The 11,468-nt window shown below is 44.9% G+C and overlaps 1 protein-coding gene across 1 annotated transcript; it reads left to right on the top strand.

Moving 5' to 3' along the window:
* Window positions 1-5,679: 5,679 nt before the first annotated feature.
* Window positions 5,680-10,883, top strand: ercc4 (excision repair cross-complementation group 4; the record flags this gene model as incomplete). The annotated part of the gene is made up of 10 exons (XM_079183308.1): window positions 5,680-5,856; window positions 6,142-6,322; window positions 6,905-7,100; window positions 7,223-7,430; window positions 7,578-7,758; window positions 7,870-7,998; window positions 8,212-8,316; window positions 8,819-9,476; window positions 9,591-9,703; window positions 9,823-10,883. The coding sequence occupies 10 exons, from the start codon at window positions 5,680-5,682 to the stop codon at window positions 10,560-10,562; spliced, it is 2,688 nt and encodes an 895-aa protein (XP_079039434.1). The 3' UTR covers window positions 10,563-10,883.
* Between the last annotated feature and the right edge of the window lie 585 nt (window positions 10,884-11,468).

Raw genomic sequence — 11,468 nt, forward strand, 5'->3', positions numbered from 1 at the left:
ATTCAGCACGAGCGCGCTCTCAGCCTCACACCCCCTCCTCCCCACCACAGAGAGATTGGAGGTTCGCCTCTCCAGGACATCGCTGGTAGAGATCAAATCAGCCTTTGAGCTGCCCTTGATCTCTGCTTTTCTCCTTTGGTTCCCTCTTGTTCTTCCTCGCCTCTCTATCGCTGGTCCAGGAAGTGCAGCATTGTAGATTCTGGGTCTGCCGGTCGATGACGGGCCTTCGGATCCTGTCGGGATTTCGGGTTTATTGGTTTATAGGCAGAGGGGATGTGTGTCCGCAACATCAAACGGAAAGTCTTTGGTCCGTGCTGGGGAGAAACACCGTGAAAACAGTTTGCAGTTCCCCCATCATCGCTCATCAGAGGGACTGAATGAGATATGCTAATAGATCCTGAAAACTCTGCGTGTGAGTCCCTCTGCAGTGTGGATATTTCTCTGTTCGTGCCTGCTTTCTCACAAACACACTATCCTTTCTTCGCTCTGCATCCGCTTGTCACATTCTCACCAAACATTGTCACACAAACACAACGCAGCAGCCATTCCCACCAATGCGTCATTGACATCCAGTCCAGCCTGGAACGTGTCTCCCCCCCCGTCACCTCCCCACACCCTCCTCTGAACCTCCAGTCTGCCAGCCGCCTTGAATTATTCATCTAATACCGCCTATTTGACAAAGCCAGCCGCTGTGCTGGTTTTGCCAAACATTGCAGGCAAGAAAGATTTGTTTCTCTGTCTCCATGTGTCTCACTCCTTCACGTTCTGTTGTTGTCTTCTCCTCTGTTCCTCCTCTCTCATCTTTTCTCACAAATGCCACATTCCCCCTCCCGTTTATTGGCATCCGCTGTCACAGTGATTTGCTGAAGTGGATGTGACGGGCAGAAAGCCTTGTTCATGCATTTTTACTAAAGCCATACATTTGCTCCAATGGAATTTGTTTTTCCTTTCTATTCCTTCTGCTTCTTTTGCATGCTGTGTTGGACCATGAGAGAGTGCTTTTCCTTCACTGATTGAATTTTTTCCCCTTGTTTTTGTCACTTATAATATATGCAAATTGCAGCCCTGGAAAAAGGTAGGTCTCTTTGCTTTTAGTAATCAACTCCCACCGTTACGTAAACAAAGAAATTACATCTGTGTGTCATTATGGTTGAGCATTACAGAGGCTGCTTGACTGGTGCTGCTTGACCCGGCTCCGAGAGCCAAAATGCTCCTCTCCCTCATCTATATTTCAGTGCGCTGAGGGTGTTCCGTAATAATCCCAATTTGTGAACATTGCGGGCACCACTCTGCCATTTCCGAGCACTGCAATCTGCAGTCGCATTCCGCTAAGGTGCCGGAGTAACAATGGTCACGACTCCCTGAAATGCTATGCATTTAAAGCCTGCAGCAGCCATCTCCTGTGCTGCTGGAGTACTTTTATTTCCACTGAAAACTTAGCTCCGCTCGCGCAGTTTTCTAAATTTGTGACTGCTCTCATCACTAAAAGGCTTTCAGCGAGTTCGTACTTTTCAGAATCTGACCTTGAGTTGGTCGGTTCAACCTGAGGAGACGTCTAAGAGTTTGGACCCTTGCCCTTAACTGTAGACACACAGCTGATATTATTTGAAAAAGTAGTCCATGCAGCTTTGAAAAGGAGGCTATTTGTTTCACATTCCTTTCAAAATCTTTCCAAAAGCCTTGACCAAAAATAATTAAGTGTATTTCAAATGATTACGAGCAAGAAATCATGGAATGCAAGTCGATTTATAATCATAATATAATACACGTTTGATTATAATCATTTGTATTCAAACTGGCAAATAACATCATTTGTCTTCATTACTAGGAGGTCGGACACAAACCAAGAATATAAATATGTCTATTTCGAATGATTTAATCCATCCAAGGGAGCGACTGCCGGCAGTAATCGACTCATGTATCCGTTCTTCCACCGACTGAGTCTGGTTTCGATCCGAAAATGACAACATCCACATGCTGGCACAAATGTTAAGCTGTATTATCCTACATATATAACGTCATGGTGTGGTTTTACAGAGAGATACATGACAGACTTATCTACTGACTAACCAGCTTACTAGTGGAGTGAATAGTCCGGCACCTAACCACCCGTGAACCCACAGGTCATTTTATACAGATGTTAATTAGTGAGCTTGAGAAGAGCTGGGAGGTGGATTTTGTTATCTTTGGCCATGAGCTAGGCTAGCTGTTTCTAGTTTCCGTGCTAAGCAAAGCTAACTGGCTGCTGGCTGTAGCTTCATATTCAACCTGCAAACATGAGAGTGGCATCAACCTTCTGATCTACCTCCCAGCAGGAAAGCCAATAAGTGTGTTTCCCAGAATGTCGAGCTATTCCTTTTAAAGTGTGTGTGTGTGTGTGTGTGTGTGTGTTAACCTCCAGAGGCCTTGAGTTTGGCCCCTTAGAGCCTAGTTGGCTCTCAGGCTTAGCCCTCCATTTACAACCAAACCCTGCTGCTTCTCTCTTTTTCTAATGAGGGCTGGAGGGATGTATCTGGGCCTTCAGCTGTTTTATCTGCTCCCGCTCTCTCTATTTCCCTCCTACACCGCAGTCAGGCAGGAAGTGTTAAATATCTCTCCTCCTTATTGTATCCTCCAGCCTGCCATCAATTTCAAGCTGTTCTCCTCTCATTTACAATAACGCCACACCAATCCATGATATGGGGATGCTCATCGGCTGCCAAACCTTTCACAAAGAGAAGCTGAGTTTTCCCCGCAATCCTTCACGTGTGCCAAACAACCTGACGGTCCCTCTGTGGGAATCATCTTGGCTCCTCCAAGCACATTTATGCACAATTTGATTCCATTTCATGTACCATAAAACTGTAATAATAGCAGAATAAATTATTACTATTATTATTTTTCACTCTCTCTCTCTCTTGTCAGTCTTAATGGTGATGTGTTACCACTCCATCCCAGCCGCCTGCTTCAGGTTTTCATCCTTGCATTGAGCTGCAGAAGAGGCTGGACCGACACAAGCGTTCTCACTCGCCCCAGAGGTACGCTGTGCGCTTGCAGAACACAGCGCTCCACTGCTCTCTATAGGTTTGTTCATGACAGTGCATCACTTCAATCCTCCAGGAGAAACTCCTGCCTCTGTGCACTCAGCTGTCCGACATTTTTGGGCTGTTAAAAAGCCCTCGCAGTCAGAGGAACTTTGTCTTTATTTAGCTAATGTATCACATTCAAAATCAACTGGATCGAATCAAAAACCATGGTTGTCAAGCTGAAAACAAGGCGTGAACACACATGGCTGTGAAAGACACTCTGGAGATGCAAGTTTCACTGTGTTTTCTGTGTAACTTTTCCTGCCTTTAGGGGGATTTTACACTTGAATGAAAACCCACATAATGCACTTCTATTCTCATATTTCCAGGCATTGACCTCATCCAACCCTTTCATGCCGAGGTAGTCTCGTTTTTCTTTTCATGCTGGGTTTCCTGCAGCTTTCCCTTCACTTCCGTCAAGTTGTCAGTTGCAGTTCAAGGCACAGTGTGGGCCCGACGTACGTCTCCTGCTACCTTCGGCGCCACCTTGGATGCTGGCTTAATCTCTCTACCACTGCATTTTTGTTGTCAGTAGGCCTGCAGTTTGTGAGGCATTTCACAGTGAGATCGTTAGTGCGGTCAACAGTGGTGGAAGACGTATTCAGATCATTTAGTTAGGTACAAGTACCAATAGTCTTTCATTCAAAACCCTATAAGAGCAGAAGTATCATCAGTTCAATGTAGCAAAAGTAAATGCACTGTAGCAGGTCGAGGTGGAGCAATTCAGGTACAGTTAGTTTGGTCCAGTGGTTACATATGAAATATCATGGATAAACTCAAGTTAAGTACAAGTACCTGAAAACTACTTATGTACAGTACTTGTGTAAAGGCCTGCGTTATAGTCGGGGTTGAGGTGAGGTATCTTTAGCCATGTTATATTCTGCGATACAAGACTTTCCATCTTAGTCTTTCTTCACTTGTTGACAGCATTAATGAAACTCATTAGTGACGGAAGAGTCGCTGAAATGTGAGTTTTAATTGATATCGTGCAACAGTCCTTCACCCCTCATTTATTCAAATTTGGGATACTGAAAGAAGCTATTTTTTCTGACACATTTAAACGACACACACACACACACACACACACACACACACACACACACACAGACAGAATCTCCTGTGTCACTTCAAGGATAACTTGAACTAACTTTGCAGAGTAGGACAGAATGGAAAGAAAGAAAAAAAAGAACGTATCGTCCGGATAACTCATTATAATAAGACCCACCTAGGGGTGTTGCTTTATATATTCTGGCTCCACACGGAGTCTGTACATCTGAGCGGATGAGTGACAGATGTAAACATCAAAGTGGCCAAATTCAAGCCTGAAGTCTCAAGTCTCAACGATGGTGAGTCAAGTCTGTGCCTTTGTGTAACAAAACCTCTGTGAGTTTATTTGTTTGTTTGTGTGTGTGTGTGTGTGTGTGTGAAGGGGGGTGGTGGTGGTGGTGGTGGTGTGCTCAGCATCGTCCTGCTCCTCTGCTGTCGTTCATGAGCACAGACCTATTCTGGTCCCTTCCTCTCTTACGGCAGAGAAATGTGGGCTGACACAACAGTGAGTTCTATAAAACCCAGCTGGCAGGCTTTGTTATGCAAGCACATTACAGCCCTGTTCCTGTCGGTGCTTTATAGGAATAATCCACCCGAAAACCCGTTAATGCTGCAACAGCTATTGGTGACGTACCCTTGATTTCTGGGCCCATTTTATTGTTTGATTGTGTGTTGGTGTGTCTCTTATTGCTGCAGTTCACTGAAAGTTGATTAGTGTTTGACCGGTGTGAGTTTTTTTGTAGGCCTGATACTGATATTGTGTCACAGCCATTGATGATATTAAACAACTTTAAATGTGGTGTTTGATGCCAAGACAATTCAAGGTTTCATTGATTATCTTCTTGTCGGGAAGAAAAAATGCTGTTTCTGCTTTAACCAAATGAAGAAAGCTAACCATTTTCCAAATTGGTTGTACTACATTCCCTTATGTTCAGAAAATATTGTGACATTATCATTATTACATTATCATTCTGTTTGAATACATTTGAGATCACATGCCTCCTATCATAACTGCTTTAGGGGAAATCTGACATCAAAGAGTCGTCTGTTTAGAAAGTCAAAACAGAAGAGACAAACAAAAAGGATCACATGAGGTCTATTAGGTCTGTTCTGCAGTCAGATTTCAAATCTCACACAAATTACCAACAAGGAAGAGTCTCCAAACTGTTTACATTTGTATGAGAATGTGAGAATTATATATTTGAAACCATATAAAAGCACGAAATAGACTTAGAGCACATTGTTTGCATATTGAATAAACCATCAACAACCGCTCATACAGAAGAACTTCGCATCACCAGACATAAGAGGCAGGTTTTAATGCGTTGTTCTGCCTGCTACTGTCCTCCATGTCGCTAAGCGGCGCTGTTGAGCTTAAATGTCACGCTCAATGTCACTGTCTCGTTTGTTTTCATTGTCACGTGACCGGATATGCAACTTCAAAACATCAGTTGGACAGCAGGAGCGAGCAGCCGACCCTGTATGGTGTCAATGATGTTCTTTAGCTAACTTTTTGAAGTGGGAGTGAGAGAAAACGTGGTTGTGGTCGTGATTTTGTGCCGCCGACATGGCGGGTCCGCTGCTCGAGTTTGAGACCGAGATGTTTCTGAGTCTGTTTGAATGCGACGGGCTGCTGGTGGTGGCGGAGGGGATGGGGATAGACCGCATCCTGCTGCAGTTCATGCGGGTTTACTCAGAGCAGGGCAGCCTGGTCCTTCTGCTCAACACAACCACACCTGAACAGGTGAAGAACACACACACTGTCAGGTTACCGCTAGCTTACATGTCTCCCATGAGGGCTTCATAGCTTGTCCCGTCGGTAAATAACGGGGCAGCGAGGTGGCTGATAAGGATAATGTCAATAAACCGTTACTCGTGTTAAAACAGAGCATTTTAGATGGTTTGGTTGTGAGAAAATTGTTCCGAAGACACTTAAATCCAGAGTTTTAAAGGTACCCGTTGCGGCATCCAATGTGTAACGGTACTTGGAGCAGCTTTAACAAACTCTTTCTGTTTCCTCTCTTCTCAGGAGTATTTCACGGAGCAGTTGCGAGTGGAGGGCGTGACCCACCTGCCCAGGACTGTGACCAGCGACGTCAACAGCGCCGAGCGCTATAACGTCTACACTGAGGGAGGGGTGCTGTTCGTCACCAGCAGAATCCTGGTGGTCGACTTCCTCACTGACCGCATCCCTGCTCATCTCGTCTCAGGTCAGACCACTGAACTCATCATGGCTGAAATAAAGGCCACGTTTACACATTGTGATCTTTTGATGTTATGTCAGTTATTACAAATTTGTATACGCCCGCTTACTAATATATATTTTAATGGCCTTAACGCAGGATTGATAATTGATATAACGTAACTTTTAACATCTGATCTGTTGGCATTTCAAGCATGATGTCACTCACAATTTGATTGACAGGTTTTTTAATACGTTGACTAACAAGGGAGGCAAGTTTATATTTTCCTCTGAATTTGCTACCAGAACAAATCCGCCGATATCTTTTAATTATTTTTTATTATTATTTTTTCATCTAAAAGTCTAAAACTCCTTGGTTGTAAATAAACTTTACAGATTGGCTTAAATACATTTTGTAACACGTTTTAAGGTTATTAAAGAAATGTAGTATTGATTGATGGCTGTTGCACTGCATTACATTTTATATATATATATATATATATATATATATATATATATATATATTATTTATTTATTTTTTTTTTTCCTGTTCACTCAGAGTGGTTTTAGTACCAAACAATAACCCAGACTGTCTTTCCATTCCCCTCAGGCATCCTGGTGTATCGTGCTCATAAAATCATCGAGTCCTTTCAGGAGTCCTTTATCCTTCGTCTTTTCAGACAGAAGAATAAGACAGGCTTCATTAAGGCCTTCACTGACAAGGCCACGTCCTTCTCCTCGGGCTTCTGCCAGGTGGAGCGTGTAATGAGAAACCTGTTCGTCAAGAAGCTCTACCTTTGGCCCAGGTATGTCTGAACATAATGGACCTATTTCACAGCATAGATTTAAACGTATCGTAGCGGGAGAAGACTGGATTCCTCCCTCATCCTTCTTTACCTTCACTTTCTTAACCTGCTTCATTCAACAGGTTTCAAGCGTCAGTAAACACTGCACTGGACAGGCACAAGCCGGAGGTGGTGGAGCTCCATGTGTCACTGACGCCTGCTATGAGGGCCATCCAGAGCTCCATCCTGGACATCATGGGCGCCTGTCTGAAGGAGCTGAAACGCTACAACCCCACCCTGGAGGCTGAGGACCTCTCAGTGGAGAACACGCTAGGCAACGCCTTCGAAAAGGTCTGTCACTAATGACACAGATTAAGATGCTTTGGTATGGAATTTGATGTTGCATTTAAAGAAATATGGGAACAAGAAAAAGCCGTTCTTTATGATCGGTCTTTTTCTATGAATTTTTACGGTTGTGTTTTCCTTCCTCCCATCCAGACCATCCGTCACTACCTGGACCCCTTGTGGCACCAGCTGGGAGCGAAGACCAAGGCCCTGGTCCAGGACCTGAAAGTGCTGCGGGTTCTCCTGCTCTACCTCACACAGTACGACTGTGTCACCTTCCTCAATCTGCTCGAGTCGCTGCGCTCCAGCCAAAAGATCTTTGGATCCAATTCAGGTAAACTAGAACTTACCCGGAAGTGCCTCGGGTAAAAAGTAGTACCTAATTATTGTGATTAATCCCCTTTATCCATGTTTGATTGCATGCACCTGTTGTTTTAACCATCAGGGTGGCTGTTCCTCGACTCCAGTACCTCCATGTTTATGAATGCCAGGGGTAGAGTGTACCGCATCCCAGAGAGCAAGAAGAAACTCAAAGTGGGAGCGGAGGCGGAGAAACAGTCATCCTCTGCCTTAGGTAACTGACCAACGAACAGGTCTCTGACAACAAGTTCTTCAGAGTGGATATCCACAACGGTATCTGCTTGTATGTGCATCGATGTGGGAATGACTAAAGGCTGAGTGTGTGTGTGTGTGTGTGTGTGTGTGTGTGTGTGTGTGTGTGTGTGTGTGTGTGTGTGTGTGTGTGTGTGTGTGTGTGTGTGTGTGTGTGTGTGTGTGTGTGTTTCAGAGGTGAAGCGGGAGCTGGTGCTGGAAAAGAGCCCCAAGTGGGAGGCTCTGACTGAGGTGCTGCAGGAGATTGAGAGGGAGAACAAGAGCTCTGAACATGACCCAGGTTAGAGCTCAGTGCTATAACAGTCAACAGTGAATGTCATCTCTATTCTATAGATTTGCATATAATGAACTGTAGTAACGGAGTCTCATTTAAAAACTACCTTTTAGTTTTAAAAAGGTGAATTTGAAATGAAAAAATGCCCACTATGGGATAGGGCTTTCTTCTCGTAGACATTTTTGCTTGTCAAAGCAAGAAATAATAATAGTAAAGATGGCTGCATTCCATTTAGGTGTGCCAGTAAGCCCCAAAGGGTGCTTCTGCATTTGATGAGGGTACACGGACCGATTGTGGAGTAATTTGAAAGTAATGTGAAAAAATTAGAGATCACAATCTGACAGAATGTATCCACATACTGATTCAGCTGTAACACCGTAACATATACCTGCGTGAGTCCCAATATCCACCGTTCTCCGTATATGATGATGGTGATTCACTAATACTAATAGTTAACAGAAGGACGTACACACTCTTCTGACCCTGTTGTCTAACTGCCCCCCTCCAGGCCGTGTGCTGATCTGTGCCAGTGATGACCGGACTTGTGCCCAGCTTCAGCAGTACATCAAGCACGGCTCTGACTGGATGCTCAACCGACTGTATGTCCGCACAGTCGGTAAACGGGACTTTGCTGCGGCCGCTGCAATGGAACTCGAATCGCACAAAAGGGGCCTCGGCTGGCCTAAAAACGGAGCCAAGGGAAAGGAGCCCGCGCAGAAGAATAAGTCCACGAAGAGTAAAAAAAGGCCATCCTTGACCCTGACCCAGATGATGGGGAAAGAGATGGACGAAGCAGCGGCGATGGGCAGCAGCGGAGATGAGGGGGACCCAATGGAGGAGGATGGCGGGGAGGAAGAACAGCTGAAGCTGGATTTGTCGTCGGATGCCTACTACGGTGTCTTAAAGGAGCCGCTGACTGTCATTCACCCGCTTAAAGGTCTCACTGACCCCCACAGCTTGACGCGGGTGCTGCACGAGGTGGAGCCCAGTTTCGTGGTGCTGTACGACGCTGAAATCAGCTTTGTGCGCCAGCTGGAGATCTACAAAGCTACCCGGCCCGGAAAGACACTAAGGGTGTATTTCCTCATCTATGGAGGCTCGACAGAAGAACAGAAGTACCTGACGGCGCTGTCCAAGGAAAAGAAAGCCTTCGAACACCTGATCAGGTCAGAACCATTTCCTTCCCCTCCTGCACCTCGGGAGCATCTATTGGTGTGTGTTTTGGTGATGTGTCTGCTTCTCCTTGGTGCTAATATGTATGTGTGTGTGTTTCTCTACAGGGAAAAGGCTACTATGGTCATCCCAGAGGAGAGGGAGGGGCGAGAAGACACCAACCTAGACCTTGCTAGAAATTTAGAGCCTGCCAATGCCACCACCAACACCCGCAAAGCAGGCATGTCTATTTTAGTCACGTTCTCTGTTTTTTTCTCTTTGAATTTGACAGAAAGTCCCACGTTTTCTTGAATAAGTGTCTCATTGTTTTGTGTTTCTTATCTCCTGTCCAATAACCAGGAGGCCAGGAGCAGCTCAAGGAGCCCTCCCGAGTCATCGTGGACATGCGGGAGTTCCGCAGTGAATTGCCCTCTATGTTGCACCGCCGCGGGCTGGACATCGAGCCCGTCACCTTAGAAGTAGGTGACTACATCCTGACCCCGGACACGTGCGTGGAGCGCAAGAGCGTCAGCGATCTGATTGGCTCGTTGCAGAGCGGCCGCCTCTACACCCAGTGTCTCTCCATGACCCGGTACTACAAGAAACCGGTGCTTCTCATCGAGTTCGACCCTGCAAAACCATTTTCCCTAATGGCCCGATCAGATTTCCGTCAGGAGATATCGTCGACTGACGTGTCTTCAAAACTCACGTTGCTCACCTTGCATTTCCCCCGGCTGCGTATACTCTGGTGCCCCTCCCCACACGCCACAGCCGATCTCTTCCTGGAACTGAAGCGAGGTCGCTCTGAACCCGATGCTGCGGTGGCTCAGGCAGTCACAGCCGAGTCAGACATGGTGGCTGAATCGGCGGAACTGTACAACCCCGGACCGTACGACTTCCTGTTGAAAATGCCTGGGGTCAATATAAAGAACTATAGGGCTCTCATCAAAAATGCAGACAACCTGGCAGATCTATGCAAACTCAGCCAGGACAAGCTCGCGGAATTACTAGGCAATGCTAGCAACGCTAAGTCGCTGTATGAGTTTCTGCATAATGTCGCTGATGTCCCTGCTCCCGTGCAGAAGGCCAAAAAGACATGAAAGGCAGTAAAGAAATTGAATTTCCCGCAGAGGGATGATTAAATGTATATAAATATAGTTTTCCTGGTGTCAGGAATAGTTTCTCATTGTAAAGTTAGATGACGATGGCGTTAATGTAGAACGTTGCAGACTGAATTCACATCTTACATTTGTACAGCATGAGTCTTTGTCATCAAACGTGAAATGTGTTTTATATTAATGTACAGAATTAACTGAAATAAGGCAGTTTCTTTCTATTGTATTTTGTAAACTACTCTGAAATGGTACTTTTACTAGATTTGTTTTATTTTTTAATCTTGGCAAAAATAAATAAAGTCTGAATATTTAATTGTTTTAAACAACCTTTGTTTCAAAATAAAGCTTTCTGGAACAACACCATTTATAAACCTAAAGGGCAGAACGTTAAATGTAAAGCTTTTATGTATTATTTACTCCAGTGTTCCCGCCCTTCATACCTTAAGAACACTCCACAGGTGTTTGACTTCTTGCTAAATGGAACCACACAAACCAGTGCGTCATAATTGTACTTAACAGTATTTTAGAAACTCTCCTTTAATGTACCTGTTTGCCTACTCTTACCATGACTTGTGAGTATTTTCTAAAGTAGTCATTTTAAAGGTTCCTTACTGAAGTGCTGAACTACACTTGACATCACCCATTCCAGAGCATGGCAGTGCTCTTGTGCTCAGTATCTGATGCTCCTTCAGTATGAAGTACTGTCCCTCCAGCAAATGGTCAGTTAGTGAAGCACACAGGAGTAATCTGGCTCTACCGTGTACATTTAACTTCTTTAAAGAAACTCTAACATAGAAGAAACGGAACACAGTTGTAATGACATGTTGTCCTGTTTCATTTAGTTTTAATAATCCCGGGTGTTTATGTCAAGATGCCAACTTGTAGTTCCTT

The sequence above is a fragment of the Pholis gunnellus genome, assembly GCF_910591455.1.
Source record: "Pholis gunnellus genome assembly, chromosome: 21".
Lineage (NCBI taxonomy): Eukaryota > Metazoa > Chordata > Actinopteri > Perciformes > Pholidae > Pholis > Pholis gunnellus.